Source organism: Melozone crissalis, unplaced genomic scaffold (assembly GCF_028551555.1).
Source record: "Melozone crissalis strain CALT ecotype California unplaced genomic scaffold, PUWL_Pcris_2 ptg000023l_1, whole genome shotgun sequence".
Classification (NCBI taxonomy): Eukaryota; Metazoa; Chordata; class Aves; order Passeriformes; family Passerellidae; genus Melozone; species Melozone crissalis.
Window position 1 is genome coordinate 30,254,002 of NW_026535801.1, and position 27,011 is coordinate 30,281,012.

Here is a 27,011-nt window from a genome sequence, read left to right on the forward strand (position 1 = left end):
AAGGTTGTGAGTTTTGCTCTGCAGTTGCAACTGGCACTGCAAGAATGCAGATGAAGAGCTCCACTATTGCCATGGGAAGGGCATGGAAGGAGGGACAAGTGTGTACCTGCAGGGAGCTGTGCCCACATGGCTGCAGGGGGAACCCAGGGACTCCCAGCAGACATGGGCTGCATTTGTCACATATGGAGCCCCAAAGTGGTTCTCTGGATAATAGAAAGCAGAGAGAGGGGTTGGGGCTGCTTCTGGGTGCTGGCTGTGCCCGCTTGATTAAACTGTCCCATGGGAAAAGGCAAGGTCATTCTAGGGAATTGCTGTGGGAATGAACCCTGGGTCACTTCACTCCTGCAGTAGCAAAGAAATGATTTAACACAGTGCAGGCATCTGTGACATCCAGTGTCCAAGGGTTTGGTGTGATGAACATTTTAGTAGTTATGTCTTGGAATGTGTGGCTTTCCAGTGAAATGAGATCCCTGCAGAGTAAACCTGTCATTACCACACTGGGAGGGAGATGCACGCTCTTCTCCTAAATCCACAGGCAGTAGGTGTATCTGGGACCTGGGATTTTTATTCAGCTCACATCTGTGCAGCATCAAGCAGCGTGCTGGGCTGGTGCACATAAAATAGCTGGGGGCATGCCAAACAACAGGGAGGTCTGTGCCACAAAGTGCTGACAGCCCCAACCTGTGACTGATTTAGGCTGTGTTCCCTGACTCCTCTTGAACTCTGGAGCTGTCTTTCCTGGTAGCATCTCCCTCCCCTTTCTGCCCTGGCTGCACAAATGTGCTCAATTAGGGTTAACTCAAACTGAATCAAACTTCGTGCCTGAGGTTGGAAATCTTCCCAGTCAACTCACCACAGCCACATAGCATGGTGGGAGACAAGGCGAGAGGGGAGATGAACGCTTTTCAGAGAAACGAATCCAAGGAAACTTTGTTCACTTTTATTTCTGCAGGAGATGATCCCCCCAAAGGAGACTTCCCTCTTCAGAAAAAATCTCCGGTAAGTGTTACTGCTGGTTTCCTTTGCTTTGCTTTCTGCTCAGCTTGTTTTAAACATTGCAAGATCTCTCTGTTCTCTCCTCTGTTGTGCTCTGGCTACAGACAAACACCCTTTCTTGCAGAGGGTTGAAATAAGCCTTAACAACTCAAGGCAAAAATCCCTCCACTAACCTGATTAAGTTAAGAAAGTGCAGCTTAAAGGGAAAGCATAAACTGTCTGAATGTTTGGGGAAAAGGGTCAGGGTTTTTATTGCCTTTTCCCTGAACACTACTTGCCTTGTGGGAAAGAACTTAGATCTCTGAAGTGGATGGGGCTGTTGTGCAAAGGAGGGAGGGAGCTGAACTCTGTTTAGTTTGATGAAACCCCCCAGGGAAGGGTACCCAGGTGCTGAAAAGCAGAAGGAAGGACAGGGATTGAGGACAGGCCACTGGTGAGTGTTCCAGAGCCCAACTGCAGTGCCAGAACCATGAGTTTACATTTTTGATTTAAAGCCTGAGTCAGGTGCATGTGTTGCTGCCTTGCAGCTTTGATGTTTGTGCAGGTTTTCAGGCTAATTCTTGTTGAGTGCTTGACCCCTAAAAACTGTTCACTGCATAGCATTCAGGAAGAATTTGGCTTATGTTGTAGCTGCTTTGACTTGCAGGATAATATGTAATACTTGGTCTTAAAACTCACAGTCATGTCATTAGCAAACCAACTATTTAACTCAATTTTAATTACTGTGCAGACATTAACTATTGGATATCCAGAGCTCCTGGGAAATATTAATCTTTATCCTATTTTGCCATTAGTCAGCAAGAAGGAGAGCTGAAAACAAACTTCTCCTGTAGTGGGTACTTTAAATGAACTTTCTTTTTTCCAAAGACACGGTCTATCAACTTCCACAGTATCCTTAAGAGATCCATAATCCCACAGATCCCAGGCTTGCTGTGGAAGCTAAGCACTGCAGACTATCTGTGTGTTCATGAATCCAGGCTTAACCTCCTTGCTTTTGCTGGGGCTGTTTGCTGAGCACGGTCCTCCTCCGCGAAAGCGAGCAAACCGCATCTGGCTCTGCATATGGATGAAAGCTTCCCACTTTTGGATGTCCAGGCAGGCCACAGGCAGGTCAGTGATACAGTGGAGACAATACATGAGGGTTTCTGCACGTGCTGATGCCATCTCATGACACACAAGCCAGATGGAAGTACCCCTGCTTGTAAGTCGTTGCTCTGTGTTTGTAAGCAGTTACTCAGGGTGGTGGCTCAGGCACTTGGGAAGGTTTAGCTGGGAAGTCACTGCCCCCTGCTCTCCTTTCCCTCTTGTCTGTAGGAGGTGCCCATTCCAGAGCAGGAGTGGCTGAAATGAGTCACTGCACCTTAAACCAGTGCAAATAAATCCACTGGAACTTGTGCACTGGGTGTGGAGGGGTGAGTTCAGGCAGCAGTGCTCCTGACACCTGTCCACCTGGTTTGGACAGTCACTCTCTGTACCTCCACCAAATGTTATTAAATGCCATGAGTATGTACAGTAAGGTCTGGGAAGGAGAGGAAGAAAAAAATCCCTGTTGTACAATTTTACTTGCAATTTCATAAAATGCCTCCCAGCGCAAACATGAAACATAATCTGCCTCTTAGGGATTTTCTTCTATTATGAAAAGCTTGTTGGAGAAAAATATTCTGTGTGTGCATATGGCTGTGTGTTTGTGCATTTACAGCTTATATATGCCACCATTTTTAGGCTAGTCTAAAAGCAGGAGGCGCCAGTGCAGTTTCCAAGGGAGCCCACTCTTTCTTACAAGCCATATTGCTGAGCACAATGGTTTCAGAGTAAATCATAAATAAAATGGATAATTATGTATTTACTCTAGTAAAGGAACATGGTTAAGTGTTTCTTATAAAAAGACAGCCCTTTGGTGAGAAAAATATATATATTATATATAAAAATGGACAAAAATATTTGTCTTTAGAGGATTAAGTAATGGAAAGTAGGGGGGAGGTGGGAGTTGTGGAGTTTTGATTTTCTGTCTGTTTTGTTGCTCTTCCATAATGTTGAGGAAGACAGTGTTATTAAACTGTACTCTTCTAAACTTGATGCCATTGCTTTGGGAATCCAAATAAGCTTAGGTCTCTTGGTAGTAAAATAAATCTGAATAAACACATCTATTTTGGTACTTTATTTGCATTTGGGACTCTGGGAAGAAATACAGGAATTCATTATTTCTGACATGAGGCACAGAAATGCATGTGAATAGTTCATCTCACTTCACTGGCCCATACCATGGCTGTTTAAATCTATAAGTATAGTTGCATCTGTTAATATCACACTCCCCCAGATTCCTCACCAAATCCATGGCCAGCCCCTCTGCTGCTAATTGGCAGAGGCTGGGCAGTGCTGTGCAAACCTGCTTTCCTGTTGTGAGGCAGTGGAGCCACTAAGCAGCTGGAATCTGAAAGCTGCTTAGCTCAGACCACGGTGGGGTAGCAAGAGGGACAGAGGCCCACACAGGGTCAGGCCAAGACTCATCTGTTTAATGCTTTGTATTTCACCTGGGAAGTGCTGATGTTAGCTGCAGTAAAGTCAGGCTCACAGAAAGAGTGGCCACACTTAGGTTTAACAGTCTCATCACTGGCTTTTTTTAAAGTCCTGATTAATAAATGGAATTGTCCATAGCTGTGCCAGCAATCTTGAAATATGAAATGCATGCCATGCCTGAGGGAGTGTCAGACAGAGAGCTGATGCTCTGCTGCAGTGAGTGGTGGCACAGCTCAGCACAAGTGAGGAGCAGAGATTGAGAGAGGGAGCAGCTTTACACACAGAAGAAGACAGCAGATCCCTGGGGTCTCCCAGTTTCTGAGGCAAGGTCTGATACTAGAAGAGGGAGCAGTTTTGGGGCAGGTTGGTAGCTTTATGTGGAGTGCAGAAGAAAAGGCATCCAAAGGTGGTTTTTTTGTATCAGTGACATTTTAGCATTGCAGTTGAGAGTTGATAGCACCCTTCCAGTAGAGTTCCTGGAGCTCCAAGCATGGTGGGCTGCTGAATCCCCATGGCAGTCCTTACTGGGCTCATGTCAGCCTGGCTGATTCACTGGGGAGCCTTAATCAAATCAAGAGTACTGTGAGGACCACTCTCTCCTTTGAGTCCTGCTCACAGGCCAGTCAAGCAGCTGTGGGCACTTGGTTTTTGGACTGGACTCCTCTCCACCACCCAGACATTGTGGGAATCTGTTGCTGGGGTGAAGGCTCTGACAGTTGATATGTTCTTGTTTGTCTTCCACAGAAACTCTGTGGCTCCAACTACCCCCTGAGCATTGCCTTCATTGTGGTGAACGAGTTCTGCGAGCGCTTCTCCTACTATGGCATGAGAGGTATGTGGCTGTGACTTTCCTGTCCTGATGTCTCTACACAAGCTGCATTGGTGTTTCTGAGCTGGGCTGCGTGTAGTATCAGCTGTCTTTCAAAGTTAATTGGTATTTTGGAATGCACATATGAACAGTGTATCCTAACATTGTTGCTGTATCTAAGATGAGAAGAAGTAGAGGCATCCAAATGTACCTTCCAGTCTAAATTATTGTACAATTCTCTATATCAACCTGGTTTTCTACTGTGTGATGTCTTTCATAGCTGATGTGCAATCAGTGTCTTTGGGAATTGAATCTTACAGGCACCTAATCTGTACATAGAAAAAGTACATAAACAGAACTACAGGTTAGGGTAAGATAAGCTAGAAAATACGTTTTTCAGCTAAACATAACTGTTTATGAGCAAAGGATGTCAGGTACTCATATATCTCATTTTAGCGTCTCCTGTGTCAGAGATTATGAGGAACAGGTCTGGAAGCACAAATCTTTCCACAGCACTGCTCAGTTGCTAGACAAATCAGTAGTTTTCTTGCCACCATGATCCTGCTTACCTGCAGATATACACATTAATTATCTGATATGATTTTTTTTTTTGTTTCCTTTTAGCTGTCCTGACACTCTATTTCTTAAGCTTCTTCCACTGGGATGAGAATCTCTCCACTGCTGTGTACCATGCCTTCTCTGCATTGTGTTATTTCACACCTGTCATTGGAGCCATCATGGCAGACTCATGGCTGGGCAAATACAAGTAAGTGAAGACCTCTCTCTAATTTAGTCAGCATGCAAGGACAGTGCTGTGTGTGCTCCCAGTTTTGAGCTAGCGCAGAGTGCAGCAAAGACACACTTGTGAAGGTCAGCCCCTCTCTTTTAACAGAGCTGATCTGTTTGCTCATGCTGTTCTGTGCTTGTCTAACACCCAAAGGCCAGTAGGCAACAAAGTTTGGACAAATTAAATGATACAATGACCCTTTTCCTCCACTGTCCTTCCCTACCTGACTGCAGGAAGCTGAGGTGTAGGGCAATTAACCTTCAGTTTGCTAAGATCTGCTTCTGAGAAGGATTCAAAGATAGTGAGGAAGCAATGTCATCATGTAGATCTCAGATTCAGATATCATTAACTGTAATGTTCTTACTCACGCTTCTCACAGCATAGATAGTGTATCAGCACACCCACTTTTATGCCTGATTAATCTGTGTTCTCTCAAATCATTTCCATCAGCACTTAACCAGGTAGACTCTTCCTGAGTCAGAGTCCTTAGGCAGTCTTCCCTTCTGATGATAAACTGTGGAGCCAACATCTGCCCCAGAGTGGTGATGAGCAGCTGGATATAGGACTTTCTTTGCTTGGCACTGTTTTTTCATTGTCTGAGAAGTCTTGGCTGTCAGGGTGATGAAGTGCAGCTGAACTTTTCTCTCTAAGACTAAGCCTGTCTGGCAGAGGTGTCTCTATAGGAAATAAACAGCTGCCATATGCCTATCCAGAAGAAAGTTTTTAAGGAGCTGTCAGTGTCCTTTTTTTCTCTGTGCTCAGTTTTAGTCATTTTCTTGTCCATTTGACAAGATTCGACAAAAAAAAAAACCAAACAAAAAACAGTGGGACTTTAATAAATTTATTATTTAAGGTCACATAGCAATGTTCATTAGTTTTGAGGATGTTTATCTTGCAGCATGATGTTGTGAGAAGGTAAATCCTTATACAGATGCTCATGTGTTAGTCAAGAGACTTTCCTTAGAGTAATCCCTATAATTTAATGGGAAGTGGCTTTTACTGTAGTAGCTGGACTTTGGCCAATATAACAGATTAGAGGGGCTTTTAGGAATGATCTGATGTGGTGCTAAATTAGCTGTTGCAACCAGGGTTTGAATGCATCAGGGACCTCTTCCATGACCAGAGCTCACAGGACTTCTTCTAGTGTTTCTGTCCTAACAAGTCCTTTGATTCACCTCTGTATGTGTCTTCATCACAAGAATACATAGATTTCTCCTAATCTAGAGGGTGGTGAAGGAATAGAATACACTCAAGAGTCTGATCATCCTGCTCATATTTCTTCCTCTCCCTCACCAATGCATGGGAGGCAGATAGATGAGCTCAGACTTTCAGAGATACTTGGGACCCAAAACAGACTTACAATAAGGAAACCACACTCCTAATTCAGGTTTGTTGGTTAGGTGGGTTGAATGTGGGCAACAGTCCCTAGATATCCCTTCCAGTCAAGGGATCCACTTATGCACATCCTACAAAATGTCAGTTATTAGTAATCTGGAAACTGAGTTGGGCCTGAACAGTGCTCTTCTCTTTGCAGTCTTCCATGCATGACAAGACTGGAACACTTTTCATTTATTCTGTTCAGTAATGTCTGCAAATAAAGCGTGGGCTATCCCTCCTTAATCTGATCCCATTTGCATATCTATTCCTTCTAGTGCACTCAGTGTTGACACAAAGGAATTACAGCTGCCCGCTGTACCACTGGTAGAACAAACCAGTTCCTTGTGTGCCAGCCAAGCAGAGCTGCCATGCCAGGGCCCATGGGCACACTCTGTTTTCAGCTTGTACATCACCCAGCACCTCCAGTCACTGCTGTTTGCTTTCCTCACAGGACGATCATCTACCTCTCCATTGTGTATGTTGTTGGCCATCTGATAAAGTCAGTCGGTGCCATTCCATCCCTGGGCAACCAGGCTGTTCATGTGTAAGTAGCCCTTGAAGCCACAGTGCTCTAGCAGGTTGTGATGGTAGTTTACCCAAGTCTGTAATTTGTTTTATCTCCATCAGAACAGCATTTTGGGGGCTGTGCATGGATTACTTTCATCAGGAAAGGGTTAGAAATATCTGACTAAGAGCAGAAGGGTGGATCTAGTGTGTGAACATGCCAGATGGATTTGGAAATCACCACACAGGCTCTAACCCCTTTGGCACAGGCATTGGGATCACCCTTTTCTGCTATACCGTGCTACTGGTTTGGTCTTCTGTATCCAGCTGCCTGCAGCAGGCTCCTTCCTGGAGCCCGCTCATTTCTTCAGCACAGCTGCCCAGCTCAGCAAGGTTCCCCCATCTGTATGGGAACACAAAACTGAAATACATTTTCTGATGACAGGGGAAGGGTCTGTCTCTTCCACAGGATATAACCCTCTAGATTCTGAACTGATAGGCTTGTCACAGTAGTGTCTCTGAAACCACCAAGCTGGTTTTGTCAGTGTAGTCACGGCTCAAAAAATATGCACATGCAGGCAGGAGCACATGTTGTTTACAGAACAGTTTTCTTTTGTCCCAGACCTGGTCAGTCCTGATACTCTTGTTCCCTAGAGACATAATCTGTCAGGCCAACAATGGTATTTTGAAAACCACTGGGAAGTAGAAAGCACACAAGAATGAGCCTAATTCAGTTTGTCTGCTCTTACCCAGACTACAAGGTTGCAAAAAGTACTCCCCTTTTTCTTTTTTTTTTTTTTTCTCAATTGATCTCTGACACCTTTTGTTGTCATATAAGTAAAACTAATTCCACAGATCTTTGATCTCCTATATGTCCATTTGACCTCAGAACAACAAGAAACTGACAAAACCAGTTTGGTTAATTGACTGCTATGGAATGCAGAAATTAGGATAATTAATTTGTTTTTCAAATTATTAGGATACTTAATTTGTTTGTTTATCTAGCTCATCATAATTACCTGCGTGCAAAAGACAACATTATCAGAGGAATCATGGTTGGGTGGCACTAAAATGCTCTCATAAGCTCTGGAAAGGTTTTGCAATGGTGACATTTTTGTTCTTGCATGAAGGGTCCTGTCTATGGTTGGTCTGTTTTTGATCGCCCTTGGAACGGGAGGTATCAAGCCCTGTGTCTCTGCATTTGGTGGGGACCAGTTTGAAGAGGAACATGTAAGACTTCTTTTCTTTCCTAAAATCTGCGGTGTCTGCTTACTTTGTGAGGATGTTTATGTGATCAAAATCCTGTTGTGCTTGAATAAGGCCAATTTGCTGGAAAAGACATAGTAAGGCATGAGGTAGGATGGCTTGCACAGGACTTGAGAAAATCTAGATGCTTCAGGAAGGCAAAATGACAGCAGAACAGGATTGATACTGGAAAGGATAGGTCATAATTGCATCAAATCATCTAAATGTTAATTGGACATCAGAGTAGTTGAAAAATCCTGTCTTGCTTATCACAGAACTGTGTATATATCACATCTTAACAAGGGTGATTATAATGCACTGCAGTGGAATATGGCAAATGAAAGAAAAGACTGTATCAGCAGCCTATGCTTCTGTGGGATTTTTTCCTCAAATCAGTCATAGTCTGTGTCTCAGATCTTGTTCAGAAGGAACCGTAGGAAATTCTAGTGTTTTGCAAGTAATGCTAGAATGTTTTCTTAGTATTCCAGAATGAAAGGTTCTGAAGAGTTGAGAAAATGTTTCTGTTTAGCTGTGTTTGTGCTGTGTATCCTGAGAATTGTAGTCCAGGTGCTTTGTGTCCTCATTCTCTGTCATGAGTGCTTAGCTCCTCATCTGCATTAATCTCAAACTCCCATTATTCAGAACAGGGGCTAAACCAGGGATAAGGTAGTGCTTAAAGGAAGCAAAGCAGGTCAGGAAGTGCTAATCCTCAGGCAAAATGCTAAATTTTTCAATTGATTTGAAGTTAAATAGATTTATGTTGACCTAACGCACAAATAAAAATCTCTATTTTCTCAATGACAAGTATTCAAATCACCAAGTCGTGTGCAGGGCATAAGTCATCAAATATGTAAAAGGCCACTGCTACAAAAAAGAAAATAAGTGTGAGGGTCTGTGGTGAGTAGGCTTAAACTCAAGGAGGATTATTTTGGACTGACAGTGTGAAATTTTTTTCCAGAAGTAGATCTAGAGAAACACTGGAAAATACTAGCGTCTTTGTGAGATGGAAATTCCCATCAATGGAGGCACCAAAGGACAGTAGACTAACAGTGTGTCAGGAAAAACACTGGTCAAATTAAGATAAGAGTTGGCCCCTTGGACAAGGAGTCCAGTAGGGCAGTTTTCTCCTTGTCTTTTGCAATACCCCAGTATGAAGTAAACATGTAATTAAATAATATAGACTAAATTTAAAATTTTGGGAAGACTTGTGCTTTCTGCACATGAACTGAGTGATGCTGAAGTGATGAAGCTTATGATTACTAAGAAGTAACAAAAGATGGGATGTTGTGTGGTCACTTGTCCAAAGCAGATCCTCCTGCAGGCATGTCTAAATGCTGTCATGTGCTTTAGGGGATGTGGCAGAAAGGGGATCAGCAATGCTCTGCTGGTCACCAGCCCCCCCAGCTAGCACAACTCTGACCAAAAGCAGGCTGGCAGCACAGCACACGTGCTCTGGGATAGCTGCATGCATCCCAGTGCATGGACATCCTGGCTTGCTGTCCCAAAAGAATTCTATGAGGTCCAACAGCAGCATTTACACAAGTGCCACTTCAATGAATATTAATGATTAATAGTGTTTATCCAGCATCTTTCAATTACCACCTAATTACAGTATGATAATATGTAACACTTATCTTCAGAGTGTTTTATAGACTTCAGCTAATGAATCTCAGCACCCTTCTCAGGCACATACATATTATTATTCCAACTTCACAACTACAGCTGCATCACAGAGAGAAAACCTGAACTGCCTGTGGTTGTGTGGGCCTCTACCCATTCTCTGGCATTCAAACTACATCTCTCCAACAAATTTATCGAATACAAAGGCTCAAACATTCACCTGTGTGCTACCTTCAAGAAAAACTAATTTAGAGAAAGAAAACTGTAAAAATCATTCTGATAAGAACAATGTGTTCTGCTCTATGCATTGTTTTTCAAACGTTCTTTTCAAAATAGAAAGTTTTCTATTTTACCATTTTGAAATGACTTGGCCTTTCAGAAGAAACAAATGTTTTATGCTATGTGATAGGAAGTTTAAGTCATCAGAATTGGAATGAGAAGTTTTGATTTTGTAAGGAATGAAAGGTTTGAGGCCTAACAGAATGTTTCTTTCCTCTGGACTGGTGTTTGAGGGGTCTTATGTTTTATTTTCTTCCACTCCAGGTAGGCTGAAATAAGTTTTAAAAATTCACTATGATATGAAGCATTCCCCCTTAATTTTCAGGACGCAAATAAACTTCATCTGAGTCCTTCCTTAAGTGCATGGGCTTATTTGTTTTGTCTGAAAACTTGGAATGAGGTAGTTCTGTGTATAAATAACTAAATTACCCCTGCTATTCCTAGAGACAAGTTTATGCTTTGAGGTAAATGCACAACATCAATCTGATTCTCTCTAAAGTACTTCAGGAGCATAATGGTCTTGGGTCTGCCACTTTGAGAATGGTACTACTGAAGACAGTGATGGGGACTAATTTAGTGGGAGGTCAGATAGGGAAAACAGATTTATCTGCAGGAGATTTCCAAATGCCTTTGTCTATGGGATTAGAAGTCCAAGTTAAAAATGCCTGAACAAAATTATATTTACAATATGTTATATGAATGTGAAGCTGCTGCACACATTAATTAGGGACCAAAGCTGCTTTCAAACAGTGCAGTATGGTGTTTAAGGGGCTAAATAGCTTTCCTTTGTTTCTTTATTTTCTGGTTGCCAAGGCGATCAGGATTATCATGTACAGTACCTTTTCTCAAATTAGCTAATCCAAATCATGTTGTTAATGTGTGTCTGCTCTAAAGATTAAGACAATAGGGACGAAATTCTTTATTCCAATCAGTATAATTTGCAAGCTGCTGGGTCATTATTTTTGTAGTTATTTCAGCTTTTCTCTGACCATTTTTGTTTCCATCACTAAAATCTGAAAATGTGTGAAATAAGATGCTCCAAATTCTTTATGCATCACTATCCTCTTCTCTTACTATCACATTCTTTTTGGTAATTGTTGCTCTAGACTTTATCATGTCAAGAGCTGCATGCTTGAGTTTATCACAGCTCTCAGAAATTCCGATTTGCTCAGATATCAAGGGTTAGAGACATGCCATGACAATTTGGCTAGAAGAGGGCAGGACTGTGAGGGTTCTTCTGCACCACCATTGACAAGTCATGTGAGGGCTATCCAGGAATGGGGAAGATTGCTGAGGCTGCTCATCTCTCTAGTTTTCTCTATGATGACAAATAACTAGTCAAAAAGTAGAATGAAAAAGAAAATATAATTTTACTAGTTTAGCAGTAGAAAGTTCTGGATTATCAAGACCACCAGCAAGGAAAGGAATATAACAGATAGTAAGACCCACTGCTGTTTTCTATTAACCATGAGAACATGCCATTGAGATGATTTTTGTAAGGCTTTCAAATCCTTTTGTCTAGGATAAATAATTTAAGAGGAATGTATGGGTCAGCCTTGAAAATTCTAGGAAATAAAATTGTGTAAAAGCCAAAAGCTCAGTTGATGGGGTCTTCCTAACTGTGGTGGGTCATGGCAGAAAGCCCTTAATCCAAGTAAGGAGGCCCCCAGACTCCTTGATGGGTGGCAGTGGGAGGTCATGGGCTCTCACCCTGACCTTCTCAGCACCCACTTTACAAGGGGGCATAAAGGGGAGCCCTCTCACAATCTCCCACCTCCCTTTCTTCCCTGCAGTAATCCCCTGTGATAAGAGGCTTCTTGCCATATGAAGCAGCAATATTTCCTGTTGGCTGCACCATCAGTTACAGGAAGTTTTGTTACATTTTTGGAGCTCAGGATTCATTACTTTACAGCTGTCCTCTTTTAGCTGCCTGCAATTCTTCACGCTTTCTCCAGTTTTCTAGCCTTGTGAATATTGTTGTCTCAGGGAGCAGACGGAAGCAGGACACATAAGAAGGAAAGGAGATAGAACAACACTCCCTGAGGAGTTTTCTAGCCCTCAGCTGAGTTAAAGCTTTGCATTCAAATGATGCTCAGGTCACAGAGATGAGGCTCAAGGTGCCCTGGGAGCTCTCTGTTGGGCACCATGCAATGTCTGATGCAATTTTCCCCTCTCCCTTTTTCAGCTCAGGTGTCCCAGAGCTGCTGACACACATGAGCACAGGGTGGGTCAGGTAGCCTGCTTTTGTTTCCCCTCTCTGCTGGCCCACCAGGCACAGGGAGGAGGTTAACACTGTATACAGCACACTGTGACTGTGACTATGTCCCTTCCACAAGCAAGGAGAGACTGCACACGCACATTACTCTGCACAAAGGACCAAACTCTGTATCAAATTCTTGATTCTTTCCAAATTATGACTTATGCAGGAATAAAGAAGATCAGCATGAATTTTTTGACTCTATAAACTATAATATGTTACAGCTTAGGTCAAATTCAAAACTCTTTCTCTTAGAGTTGATCCCTCTGTCAGGCTCTTGAATTTGCTCCCCTAGATTTAATTTACCCTATTAGTTTGAGGTTGATTGGCCTCACCTTGATGGTCTTCTCTTTGATGAATACTTCTCAATTGCTCAATTTTTCATCTATGCTGTGATTACCAGTTCCTTAAAATACACAGGTTTCTTTTTCTATTTGTACGCAGGAAAGGGGGGGGGGGGAGGGGGGAAGAGCTCAGACACGGAAAGAAATTATGAGCTTGTCAAACCATGCCAAATTGGATTGAATTAGGTGACAAAGGATCTGAATCATGCTACTTGTTCTGAATAAGTAAATGCTTTCCCCTCCTTCCAGTCTCACAACACTCTCAAAGCAGCAGCTTTTCCTCTGAAATGCCAAAAAGCCTCAAAGCACTCCTCGAGTAACGTGAGCTGATTTGTGCGAGCATTTACCATCACCTGAACACGAGCTTGTTTGCTTAACATTTTATGCACTTTGTGTCAATATTTACCCAGCCTTCCTAACGAGAGAATTGATAGTGTTCAATTTGCAAGCCCAATGCTGTGTATTAGCCATGACATTGACATTGTCTTCTCTTGTTTTAGACCTCAGAGAGAAGCAAGTTTTTTTCCATCTTCTATTTATCCATTAATGCTGGAAGTTTGATCTCCACGTTTGTAACTCCTGTATTAAGAGGTCAGTGTGGATTTAGAATAAAACAAAAAATTAGCTGCCCTCTAACTACTCTACTGTGCATAGTTAGACTGTTATGACAACAGAATGGCAGAAATTATATTATCTGTGGAGTGGTCAGTGTATTGCATTTACACCTTGTTAATCCTGCTGTAGCAGCATAACAGATTTATGATAGAGGCAGACAACTCACAGAAATTATATTCCTGGATGTATTTCAAAGCCAGCCTGAACTGCAGAATTAAAACATGAAAAGTGGAAGGACCTATATGGTCATCTATTCCCCACTGCCAGTGAAGAACTTGGCTTCAGGTAAACTATGGATGGTAAATGAGCTCTGCTGTCCTGTGCAGAATCAGGGCTGAAAAACTTAGCAGGGCTGGTTTCAAAGTCCTACCTTCTCCCTCCCACGGGGTGCTGCTGACTTCTGGAGGGCTCTGACCTGGCACTCAGGCTTGTCTGCGTGAATCTGCTTGCAAGATTGCTGCCCTGAGCAACTAGCCTTGAAGACAAAGCACAGGCCTATGCCCCATTTAAGACCTACTTTATATTCCAGCCTGCTTGCAAAACCCTTTTTAGTCCCTAAGCCTTGCTGCACTTAGTTCATTGTATTGCAGCGCTTCGAAGCCAAAGGGATTGGCACACTCTGAATACGGGCACAGGGGCAGAGCAGCAGGCCATAGGTGATGGGGACAGAGACAAGGTAGTCTTCACATTTAGTTGCCATTTTTTCCATTCCATTCCATGGCTTCCAGAAAGCTCTGTTTGTTTGGAGTGTCATTTCAACAGGCTCTTGTCTCATGTTTACACCATGCACAGGGACAAAGACAAATGCTGTATTTCTTACTTGTTTATTCTCTGGTGTCTCTTGGTCAGCATTCAGTTGGGAAAGGTTTTTGCTTAAAGTAGTCAATAGGCAGATGAAAATCCAGTTCCTTGAAGAATCAAAACATGAGCCAGTATAAACTAGTTGCAACATGGAACTGGAGAGGATGGGGAAAGAGTAATATTTTTGCTAAGTGTGAAATCTTTTCTTGGAAGGGCAGGAAGTGCAGTTTGTAGAAATTTGGTACAAATATGAAATATATACTTACAGGTAGAGAAGTCCAACTCATTTAACATGCCAAAAGTTCAGTGTGCCCAGAGACCTCATGCTCTCAGCTTTGTTGGATTTTAGCTAATTTGCTCAGAATAAGTAAATAAATGCTATGCATGCACACAGCTGTGCAGCTGGGATTTTCCAGCTACAACAAACATGAGCAGCTGAGGGCTTAATGGATTGGTCTCCTGTTAATTCTGTTGGCTTACTTTAGCCATTTTGTCATTATCCATGTGAGAATGCAGTAATATCTGGCCCCTGGCATTCAAACACAGAGCCCACTGCTGGTTTGCTCTTTGCAGGCAGAGCACGGTGCAAGAACTGACCTGGTCCAAGAGGCACAGGTTTCAGTGACCCAGAGCTCAGAGTGATGCAACCTGTGCTGTAACACACCTGGTTTCCTAATGGGTTGCTGCAAGACCTGACATTTGAAGCAGGCTGCCCTAGTGGGATTGGTGGTGATGAGGGAGGGAACTGGAGTTCTGGGGCTTTTCCTGGGCTCCCACTTAGACAGTGCAGGCACTGCCTCCCACTTTGTCCACTGTAGGTCGCTATGAAGACAGATTCAGGTTTTTCACTCAAGACTGATACAGCACAGTACTGGTTATTTAGATCTAGTCAAATACAGAATGGCTTCAGGTTATTTGAAATGTTGTGCTTTTTTCCCTCAATTACAGTTCCTAGTACTTCTTTATACCTATTTGTCTGCCCCCTCCCTTCTACTGTTTGCATCAATATTCCATTATCAGCTGCTTTTGCTGGCAGACACTAACCCTGCTTCCAAATTGTCTTCATCAAGGGAGGACAACTGTTTCAAGGAGATTCAATTCACAGTGTCAAGCACCAGCAAAGAAGATTTAAAACTAGGGGAAGTGACTGATTTAGGGAATCAAATCAAAAGCCCCAGTAACATAAGTCTAGATGTAATGAGCTGCTTTTATTTCTGACTTCTTTTTCAGGGGATGTGAAATGTTTTGGAGAGGATTGTTATGCACTGGCTTTTGGTGTCCCAGCAGCACTGATGGTGTTGGCACTTGGTGAGTGGAAATAGTGGTAATAGGAGTTACCAGTTTTGAGTCCATGGATAGATGAGAAAATGCACAAATTCACTAATCTGAATGGATACTGTGATGGGAAATGAAAAGGTTCAAAGTCACCTAACAATTCCCACTTCAGAACAGCAGTAAATATCAGTGATGGTGGGCTGAGCATGGTTTTACTTTAATCTTTTATTGTGATACTGTTAGGGGGGTGGTCTCATGGATGTTTCACAGTATAATTGCTTTGCTCTAATGCAAAGGAAGGCACCAAAATGATTCTCCTGATGGCTTGCAGCTTTGCCTATGAGCAGACATGGCCTTTGAACTTCAATCTGAGCAGTCCTTAGAGATCCCCAGCTTATAGGAAAGAAGCTCAACATGGCACCTCTAACCTTTCTATGGGCTTCCTGCAGCTCAAGGCCATCTTCAATGGCTCAGACTTCTGCTGCTGCTGAGTCTGTGTGCTGCAGAAGGAGCTAGATGAGATGTTAGTTTGTTCTGAGCTGTCTTACTTTGCTTGGCTGAAGTAATTCCCACAGTTGCAGTGACAACTTATTATTACGTTGCAATAAAAAGTCCTTATTATCCAAGTGTCAGGAGACAGCCACAATCCCTGTGCTTCTTAACACTTGCATCTTAGCCCCACTTATGTACTTGTCAAGATTTCTTCTTCAACCTTTATAAAACATTCAACAGTCTCCCCATTTTTAATGTTACTCCTTTGGTAGCCAGTATAGAGGACACCCCATCAGCTTTAGTTTCACAGCAGCAAGCTCTGAGAAGAGCAGTTCCCTTATTATACTGCATGTGTGAGCTTTTGACAGAGCATGGGGTGACTTCTCATTCAGCTTGTTACCTTCACTGAGAGACCAGTTGTGTGATTTCACTGCAGCATCTGGGATTTGAAAAGTTTGTCCCCCAGAGAATGTGAATGTTGCTGTTTCCACTCAAATTTCCATCAGGGAGAAGAATCAGGAAACTGAAGAAATGTCATCAGGCCACAGCTAATGTTGCAGCAATCATTTTCAAAAAAGTGCATGGTCACGGGCCTGAGAAAGTTCTATTTTCCCCTGTGGCCTGTTCCTATCAGTTTAGGGCCCCACTGTGTGCACCATGCTGTGCTGAATGTTTCTAGCACAGCAGTAGTTGCCCAGGGGAAAATGAACGTGTAAATGTTGCAGTTTCAGTGAGGGCATCGGTGGAAATGTGTTTTTAGCTAGTGTCCTGCTGCCAGATTCCACGTCCTGCCTGGCAAAGCAGCTCTCTGTTCTTTTGTAACATGCTAAAATGCTCTGGGAAGTGATATATTTGACTATGTGAGTAGCATGCAGAACTGCAGAAAATACCCTTTTGGCCCTGACAGGCCCTCTGCCTGTGTTGATGGAAAGCAAGGATAGATTTAGAGGCAGATTTAGAGCAAGATTTTCTGGGCTGCTACTGCTCCTGAAGGATGGGGTAGATTGATACCCATTAATTCCAAATTCTAAACCTACTGCAGGAACATCAGCTCCCAAAGGAGTCAATGGCATCACCAAAAGGTGTTCAGCAAACCTAATGGATCATGTTTTTAAAAGCACCAACATCTTCACAGGAAAATGCTGAAAATTAGGTAGTGCAGCTACCCACTCTGGGTGACTTTGCACAAATGCAAAGTGCTACTCACCTAAACTGACTTCAGAGGAGTCTCAAGTTCTGCAAGTCAAACCTGGATGCTAAAGGTCTTCATAGTCAGGTAAAAGCAAAAGTGTGTTCCCTGCAGTGTCTCAGGCCTCCTGTGTTAGGACAGAAGTATCTGATATTCTCCACTGGCTGTGGACTGACCCAGACAATTGGGTTAGTTTTAAAAGTTCAAGTTAGTTAATTATATGGATTTCATGCTCAGTTTTAAGGTGCTTCTCCCCAGTTATCTCTTTGGAATTCCAGTGTCCTCGAAGACTCTCATAGAATCGGATAAATTATACACAATCAGGTGTCTCCATCTCTGACAGGATTTTAAAGTCTCATTCTGATATTCTTTGTGCTTTGAGGGAGAAAACCAGGATAAAACAGTATCTTAAATTGTATATCCCTTTGTGGAAACCATAAATGGAGGTAATTTCTGTTAACATCTCTGTGTGAGGTAGTTTCCATTGAAATGTGTGTGAGATGCAAGTGCACAGAGCCTATGTTGTATCTGGATTTATCCTCACAGGTTTCCAATGAGTGAGAGTTGATTTCCAACATCAGGTGCAGCAATTAAATGTGAATTGTACTATAAGTTTAGTCTACAAAAAGCATAGACAAAGTGAATTTTCAAAGTTTTAGCTCCCTGAGTAAATCAGATGTGGAGGTGCCTATTGTGCCAGAGCAGATATTAGCACTGTGGTGACTTTCTAGGGATCACACTGCCTCTTGTAGGATGTTGCATTTTCTTCCATCTGTAGGCATTAAAGGACTCCTGTATATTTATTTAGTTAGAAGGGCAATCCTGTGTGCCCCAAGGACAGAGCATTTCTGTTGAATACAGGGGTGGGTGATCCTTCCCAGAAGCCAGTGCAGGATTGAACTTCAGCCATGTGAATCCCCATTTGGATAACAATTTTTTTTCAGTTGTGTTCATTGCTGGAAGTGGACTGTACAGAAAAACACCACCACAAGGAAATGTCTTGCTGGAAGTGTGCAAATGCATCGGTGTAAGTGTGTGATTTTCTTTTTCATGCGTGAGGACAAAAAGGTGCAAAGAGAAAGGGGAGGTGACTTTTGGAGTTCTTCTCTATGCTGCTTTGGGATGTCTTGCTGATGAGCTGTAAGGAATCAGCAACATATTTAGGTCCTAGTTTATTTTTTCATCATTTCAATTGTTTTCCCTTAGCTCCATGAACTGTTCAGTTGATGTCCATGTAGTAGAACCACAAGTGGCAGATGCTGGTAGAAACTGAACTGAAAGGAAAATTCAGAAACTCAGAGAGTATCAGATATATGACTTCCTTTTTTTTCAGTTGAATAATTTTTCTGAACTTTATCAGTTCAGCAGACAGTAATAGCACACATTCACATTATGGACATTCAGCATGTTCATGTAAATGCAAGAGACACTTGCTGAAGTTGCATTAGAGCCTTATAAATTGTTTTTCATGGTGTGTGAGCTGAATACAGTATGTGAAAAATACTCTTTTATTATTAGGTGGATAACGATGTTTCTATTTCAGGAAGCTGTTGCTAACAGCAGATGTTTTCTCTTTATTTAGGTCAGTCCTAGTGCCAGATTTACCTTGGGGAAACAGGCAGGATCTTAAAGACAGGATTTCTAAGTGAGGTCTGCCACTTTTTCTATCAGTGTGTTCAGTGACTGAAGCACACAGCATAAACAGGCCAGGAGCTGGACTTCAATGACCCTTGTGGGTCCCTTCCAACTCAGGATATTCTAAGATTCAGTGATTCTGTGATTCATTCCCCCTTCATACCTTTAATCAACCGGTGTCATAGAAACTTCCCTGCAGACAATTCATCATAAAGCCTCCAATCTGAGATTTTAGAGGTATCCAGCAACCCAGCCCCCTCAATGTTCTGCCACTGCTTACATTTGGAGATGGGGAAGGTAGCCTTGAGCTGGGAGTGTGACAAGGGCAAGTATGGCATGAATGAGTTACTCACCCGTTTTTCTCCCTAGTTTGCTCTTAAAAACCGGCTGAAAAACCGCTCCCCTGAGATTCCAAAGAGAGATCACTGGCTGGACTGGGCTTCAGAAAAATACTCAGTGAGTGATGCTCTACCTGGTGGGTTTGGAGTGGGAAGGGGAAGATGGGCAGACAGACAGGGGAGAGAGTAGGACTAGCCTGGCCACACCATTCCTCACATGAATTTTTCTGTCCCTTCCCACATCTGTACTCTCCTGACCCTTAATGGACAGTTTAGGTGCTGCACTGAAATGTAGAAATGCAAATATATCCAATGTCACAAGGAAGAGCAATGAAGAACTGCCATGCAGAAAGAAATGGAGTTATGCTTTGTGGCTTGAATCACCTGTTGGCTTTGCACCCTTACCCTTTTGTCTGTTCCCTTTTAGAAACAGCTGATTGGGGAGGTTAAAATGGTGACTCGTGTTCTCTTCCTCTTCATACCACTGCCAATGTTCTGGGCCCTGTTTGATCAGCAGGTACAGTACCGTGGGTATAGCTCTGCCTGCCAGCCTTGGTTGGCACCTCTGTCCTTTTGGAGTAATGTGAAAGCATCCTGGGGACACAGCAGGCCATATTCCTGCCAAGTGTCCTGGGCCTTCCACCATCACCACTGGTCAGCTCTTCAGAGTCCTGCCAGGTGTCTGGCATGGGAGAATAATAGGGGAGAATGTGCCCTGCCTAATGACAGATGTTACAGGGAAGGGAAGGAAGAGATGGGAAATAAGAGCTCCATCACTGTCATCTTCTCTGTCCCCATGTTTTTTAGCCCCACAGAACATCTTGAAGGCTTCACTGCTGTCTGTTTTCTCTTTAGGGATCCAGGTGGACTTTGCAAGCTACAAAAATGAATGCTGATTTTGTAAGTACTTAATGTCATCAGGGCTGGTAAGACTAGTAGTAACATCCCTGCTCTTGCTTATTAACCGGAGTCTTGCAGTACTGAGCGTCTGCTTGGTGAATCTGGGTGAGTCTCACTTCTGGTGATGAGAAGCCAGAGGCTCTGTTCATGCAGCCATGTTCAGTTCATCTCAGCTCAGCTCAGCTAGAAGTGAGGGCTGGGGAGCCATCAGCAGCCTGCAAGGTCAGGGTGCTGACCTGCTGGCAGCCAGTGGCCCTGTGACCTAGAGCAGGTAGGATTTTCAGCCTGCTGCCCCCATGGAAGGCAGACAAGTCACTCAGCCCTTTTAAGGTGTGACTAGAGCTGTTGTACATTTCTGCACTGGATCACTTGCTGATACATTAATGAAGCCTCTCAAAACCAGCAGGAACCTTGTGTATATGTTAAAGATGTTACAGGGATTAATTAGCTAGTTTCCATAAAGGTCTTCAAAGGTGTGAATGGCTACAGTAGCAGATAAATGTAGACCAGCTATCTGCCCGAAGCTGTCTCCACACTGGGCTGTTTTTCAGCCCCATATGTGTTTTAACAGGCCATCTAGATCTTGTCTGCAGATGCTCACATCAAAATCTAGGATTGTAAGTGTCCATTTTCCAGTTTAAAATTGTCTTAAAGCCACAAATCTGAGACCTTCTGTGCCACTCCTGTTAAAAATTGGGCTCTCAATATGTGATACTCATTAGGCTTAATTAGTTCAAATGAGGCATGAAAAAGACTACACCTTGGGTAATATTTATCCACCTCAGAAAGACAGGACAAAGTCCATGCAGTCTATGTGATGTATATCTAAAACATTAGTTTTCTGGTGTTTTGCTCACATGCACTTAGTGATCCATTAGCAGGAGAGCTAAGTATCCCCAGGTGTCACTACTGGCCTCTCCCAGGTGAGGAAAGATAGATTCAAGGCTCTGTTTTCTTTTGTCACACCAACCTGGATAGCTCCTTGGCTTTTGTTTCAGTCTCCTCTGCTCTCCCCTCATGAGCTACCCCACCTCAAGAAGGTGAAAATTAACTGCAGCACTGGAGTGATCCCACCCTTAGGCTTGATGGAGTTCATGTTCATAATACTTTGTGACTTTCAGTTCAGTGGACAAGGGCTCAGCTAGGAAGTCTGGAGTCAAACAGGGAATGATTTAGTGTCAGATGAAATATTTGCAGGTTCATTTCCTAATAGCACATTTCTATAGTGTGTTCAAAGTAGCAGGAGGGGGTATTTGCCTGGAATTTTTCCACTCTCCCAGGAGGCAGCTGTGGGCAGAGACAGGCAGCCAGTCTAGACTCTGCTCAGGACAGGACTGGCAGACAGGAGAGAACCCCCATTATTTTCTTGGAAATACATTATTTCCTTCATAATGTCTTCCCTCCTGCACTCTTCCCCCTGACCCTGAACCCTTCCCCCCATCTTCTTCATCTTAATTTCAAATGAAAAGCAGTTAATGGAGTTCAGAAAACCACCAGTCCCTCCCTGGAGACAGGTCCATGGTTCCTCTTGGAGTCTCAGATCCCTCATCCATCCATCCCTATTGACCTTGCCCATTTGTGGGGCTGGGATAGTGATGCAAGTGTGAGGCACCTCTTAGAGCCTTGAGGACTCTTGCCTCAAACCTGGAAGCTGCAGTTGTCCAAAGCCTGTTAGATGCAGATGGGGGGAGGAAAGAGGTGTTTGTGCAGCCCACTGGCTCAAGGATGGTCTTCTGTTATCCTTTTGGGAACTTGGGAGAAATGCCAGCAGAGCTCACAGGGTCCTGAAGTTTGGGAACACTCACTTATAGGACTGGGGCTTTTCACATTGTGGAAGCAGGGAGGGAGGAAGCTCAAGCCTGCCTCCCAACTCGGACACTAACACCCCCATCCTCCTCCCCTCACCCAGTTCATGGCTCAGCCAGCCTGAAGGATGGGCCTCAGTACCTGTCATGAGCTGTGTCACAGCTGCCAAATACCAAGGATTGAGTGCAGCTTCCTTCTGCAAAATGATCTTAATAAACACTGTGTCCTTAGACAAAAAGTGTCAAGAGCACAGTATCAGCTGCTAAAGCCAACATAAAGCATTTGAGGAAACCACCTTGGCTGCAAAGGCCTCTCTGGGACCGATTACTTGTTTACCATATGCACTGATATGTTATAGTGTTTATGAATCACTTGGACTATCTTTTTGTTTCAGGGAATATATGTCCTTCAGCCTGACCAAATGCAGGTAAAAGATACTACAGGGTAGGAAATAACCCTTAGAATGTATCTTCTTCTTTTCTCTCATTTATATTTTTTCTCATGGGACCAGTGGCCATTCTCTGCTCCTTTTCAAGGTGATAGCAGTGCTCCTGCTGCTTGCTGTGATGTGGCTTCTGCCTTATTACTCACAGGCTGCTTTGCAAGCTTGGGGTTCAGAAGACCCTGAGGATGTCCTAGAGCAGAAGTTGACTCCTACAGAACAGTGCAGAGGTGTGGGGTAACATACCACCATAATAATTCTTGAGCTAGTGCTGGCATGTGGAGAATACAACCTGTATCTCCTTTTAACAGTCTCCTGTCCTGGGATGAACTTTGTTCTTGAAATATGTTTGGTTCTTCCCTTTCTGCAGGGGAGATGAAAACATGAAAGCAAGATGGTGCTATGTTGTCACAGTTGATTACAATTCTTATGGTGAACAGCTCTGGAGAAATTCAAAGCTGTTCTGTTTCCTGAAATCTTCCTTTGGAACTAAAACAACATTTCTCCCTGCTTGTTCTTCATTTCTCTCTATTTTCTTGCTTTGCCACTTCTGGCTGGCAGACAAGCCACCAGGAGAAATTTTATTCCTGGGGGATTACTCGGTTGTGTTGAAATGTGAGAAATTGCCAATCTCACAGAATAGTGCCTGTTCCTCTGGGATTTTCCTGGAGTCCCAGGATGTTTCCATTGTTGCTGATTTGTTGTAAGGTCCCACCACAGCACCAAAGGTCACCTGTCTCTATTGTCAGTGGGGTTTGTACTCTTTAAAAACATCATCTTTCAGTTCTCTCTCCAGGGAAACTGGAGATGCTTGCTTGCCTCTTGGAGGGGAGGATATGAACAAAATGTATTCATGCCTGTGAAAACTAAATAGCAGAAGATGTTAAGTGCAAACTGTGATTATATTTTAAAAGGAGGTTTTAAGTGTTTGTCCATGTCCCTTCTGTAATGGAATTATTTCTGGAGGACAGTGCTTTATGGGTTTAATTACTAAAAGTTGCTTTCTAGTCACTGAACTCCCATTCTTTTGTATTGCAGTTCTTAAATCCACTTCTTATTCTTGTCTTCATCCCAATTTTTGACTTTGGGCTCTACCCCCTGATAAACATGTGCAAATTGAATTTCACGTAAGTACCTGGGGACAGTGCAGATACATCTGTGCTTTTTCTTTTACTGTAAGTGTGCAGAATAGCTTTTAAGGAAGAGAAACACAATTTTCCATTCATCTTTCCCAATACTTGAGTATACTTCGGTCCCAAGAGGCAGCATCACCCTCTTCCACAGAAGGAAGTGACTCATTTTCTCATGGAAATGCCAGAGGGTAAAACTCAGTGATGTTGGATTCAGTTCTGTACAGATTTTGCCAAAAGCAGATATGAGTAGTATCACTTTGAATTTGATCAACATGTTTTCCACCTTGTTTCCCAGGTCATGCCTAAATAATTCCTTCCCTGAAAAGTCCCCATGGGACCAAATTCATGGTCCCATGCTGGCTAGGATCTGAACCAGTGAGTGCATAAGGAGATTTCCACAAGAGCCAAGCATTTTATCCTTAGTCTATGTTAGCAAGAAGTGCAGTGTAATAGAAGCACACCTCAGGTTGCTTATGAGACCTACTTTATGCAATTTGTGTGAATTAACTTCAGAGTATCTGTACTCTGCCTCTGTGGACTGATGCCCTGTAGCAGTGGAAGTACATTATGTGCACTCTTGGAGTGCTTTTGTCAGTGGAATTTCAGCTGAAAGGAGACACGTTTCTATGCCCCAGCACCACTTCTGCATGTGAGCCATAGCATGGGAAAGGGTAATGAGTGGGGGACTGGCTTAAAAAGCATGTTCCTAATCCAAACTAAAGTGCTGGACAGACAAAACCACATAAAATGGGGGTGGCAGGTGCCTCAGAAGCCTCCCCCTTCACCCTGCTGGTCCTTTCCCACCATGCTGAATTACTCACACCTGAAGACATATCAAAAATATTGTCCAGCCCTGCAGTGGTGCCCCTTTTGGAGGATACACATCAGAGGCTGTGCTTCTCCCTGATACCATTGTGAGCCCATGGCCTGGACTGTGCCTTGACTTGGATAAAACTTCCTGCCTGATGACCAGGTCACAGAATAGTTCACCCAGCAGCACAAACTCAAGCACCAGCCAGGATTAAATGCCAGGACTAAAGACCATTACAAAGAGTGGAGATGACTGAATCTAGAACCAGATTTGTCTCAAATCTCAACAACTCAATACTCAGTTTGAATCTGCTGTTCTGGACATGTATTATTCTGATTTATATCATATCAGATTTTCTCACATAATTCTGGTAAAGTTGCACTAGGTTTGCCTTGAGTTTAGAAGAAAGCTCTTTATTTCCTAGAAATGTAAATGTATTGGCATGAGAAATAACCCAGAATGATGCCCCAGATGGTCAGAAACATTGATGACATAAAACTACACATTTTTCTATACCTCGTTCCCACTGCTAAATAGAATGTTACTTTTCTTTTGCCTTTCCCAAAAGGGACTTGAAGATATGTAATTTCTGGTGCTCCTTCCAACATCATGGATTAACATAAAGTCATGACTATTCCCACTAGAAGAGCTGGGAAAAAGATAATGTGAAACTTGCAAGGAAGGAACTCTTTTCATGGCATATCAGTTTTAATTGGACTCAATGCTGGCCTCATGCAGAATAATAAAATATTTTTAAGTTAAGAGATTGGCAATTTAAACAGCCTGTCATCCTGAGTGCCACCTGTTGGACAGTTTATTACATGGTTTTAGCGCACCTTTGGCTCTGAGGAATGGAATTCTACAGTTTAAATTACTTTTTTTTCCTTAATGGCACCTCTTTCATTTGCTCCATAGACCTATTAGGAAAATGGCAACAGGTATGATCCTTGCAGGGCTGGCGTTTGGACTTGCAGCCATTATAGAAGTCAAAATAAATGTAAGTAAAGCACAAGGCATTCCTCAGAAATACTTTCTTTCCATGGGTTGTTATTAGTGATGTCTGGTAGATAATCCTTTAAGCCATTGTGCTCCTTGATCAAAGTTTGTAACGTTTTCTTTACAATTGAGCATACTGATCCAGTTGCTAATGATAATTCTTACCTTGTCTACTTTTCCCTCTCTTTGTCTCTGTGTCTTTCTTTCTAGTCTTTGCAGTTTTGCTGTGCTGGTCATCTGTATTGGTCTATATTCTAGATTTCCATCGTCAAAGTGCTTGACAGACATCTAGTTAATGCTAGTGATTAATTTCCAAAAGGTAGTCTGTTCTCTCTCCTATTTCTTGCTGTAGCTTGCCTACACTTTTCTGTTTGGGGTCTTTTGTGTGTGTGGTGATTTTGGTTTTTTTATTTAATTGTTTAAAAATTTTAAAATTTAATCACTTTCCTGCTTTATGATGGAGATGGCTTTTTTTACAAGCCAGTGTTCCTCTGGGGAGGCAGGTGAATGCTGACACAGACATCAGGGACTGCCAGGCATCCCCAGAGAGGATGGCAGCACATCTCTTATAAATTCCATGTTAGCTCCTGCAGATTTGTACTGTTTGTTTCTGGCTCATGACCAGCATTGTGTAGACTTTGGCTGACCTTTGTCTCACAAAAGTTACTGTAGGATTAATTTTTAAAGCTTCTATGTATACTTAAAACGTTCTGTTAGAGTGGCTGGCTCACAGCCCTGGATTAACATCTGCTGGTTCCTCAGGTGAATCCCCTAACGAGCCTCCCACTGAAATGAGACTCTGGGGTTCAGGTCTTTTTTCTGATCTATTTATGTGAGCAAAGAAATGCTCTCATTGCCACCACCAGAATCTCTGGCCAAGCACCAAAGTTTGCTCTGGCTGGGGGTGACTCCTCTGGGCAGAGACAAAGTGAGTTAGAGGTTCCCTCTGCCTGTGCATGAAAATTTTACCCTAAAGACCATTTTAAGATCTAGCAAAGAGGAGGGTAAGATGGTCCATCTTCACTTGACTGTGGGCAGCAGAAGTGAAAAGCTACAGTAATGGAATTTTTTGGATAATATTAGCAGGCCTGTTGGTCCAGAGCAGCATATGGATACAAGGAAATCAGCTCATTCTGACTTCTTTGGCAGTGTGTCTCCCCACCCAAATGGGTTCAAAATGCCCTGCCTGCAATACCCAAATTATCAGATAAGATAGAAGAAAAATAAATAACTCTGCAGTATTGCTTGCAGCTACTTGAAAATAAAATGAGAAAAAACGAGAAGTTAAAAAAAATATTAGCTCTGCAGGTAGTACAAGGCTGACACTGATTGATGTACTTTTTTAGGAAATGGTTCCTGACAGAAGGAGATACCTCAGTGCTGGAGGCATCAGCTTACCTCTCTCAGAAAACAAGGAATAATATCTATACAGTCAGCTGTATAGATAGCAAGGTGTCCAGTAATGCAAAAGCACTGATTACAGACATGAAGCTGGACTGGGACTTTCAAAACTACTTAACTTTTGGTCTGATTCTTTTCCCAGTCACTGACTGCAGTGGGAAATAATTATTCTGGTCACTGCTTTTGAAAGCTAAGCACAAATTTTTCCATTCTGATGTGGCAGTTGGTTAAATCCAGGCACAAGGGAGCTGTATAATGAAAGCTGAGACATTGTTCTACCTCCTCAGTAGGTGTGCAGTCTGTACACTTAGTGGTGTGAAGAGCAATTTTTGGGAGGAATGATGGGTTGGCCATTGAGCTACTATGAGGAAACCTCCCTAAAAATAATTTATGTTCAGTTTCCTCTGAGTGCAACTTCTGTTGAGGAAGGGATGGGAAAGTGT

General features: G+C 42.9%; 1 protein-coding gene across 2 annotated transcripts in view; it reads left to right on the forward strand.

Annotated features, from left to right (window-relative positions):
* The first annotated feature begins 665 nt into the window (after window positions 1–665).
* The window catches only part of SLC15A2 (solute carrier family 15 member 2), a 39,338-nt gene continuing 12,992 nt past the window's right edge, over window positions 666–27,011 (forward strand). For both annotated transcript variants that reach the window (XM_054277556.1, XM_054277558.1), the window contains exons 1-14: window positions 666–999; window positions 4,258–4,345; window positions 4,946–5,087; window positions 6,937–7,029; window positions 8,120–8,219; window positions 13,235–13,325; window positions 15,381–15,458; window positions 18,051–18,133; window positions 19,111–19,197; window positions 19,507–19,596; window positions 19,935–19,979; window positions 22,180–22,212; window positions 23,266–23,354; window positions 25,087–25,168. In XM_054277556.1, coding sequence (XP_054133531.1) covers window positions 868–999; window positions 4,258–4,345; window positions 4,946–5,087; window positions 6,937–7,029; window positions 8,120–8,219; window positions 13,235–13,325; window positions 15,381–15,458; window positions 18,051–18,133; window positions 19,111–19,197; window positions 19,507–19,596; window positions 19,935–19,979; window positions 22,180–22,212; window positions 23,266–23,354; window positions 25,087–25,168 — 1,233 coding nt within the window. In that variant the 5' untranslated portion in view covers window positions 666–867. The remainder of the gene's footprint in view (window positions 1,000–4,257; window positions 4,346–4,945; window positions 5,088–6,936; window positions 7,030–8,119; window positions 8,220–13,234; window positions 13,326–15,380; window positions 15,459–18,050; window positions 18,134–19,110; window positions 19,198–19,506; window positions 19,597–19,934; window positions 19,980–22,179; window positions 22,213–23,265; window positions 23,355–25,086; window positions 25,169–27,011) is intronic.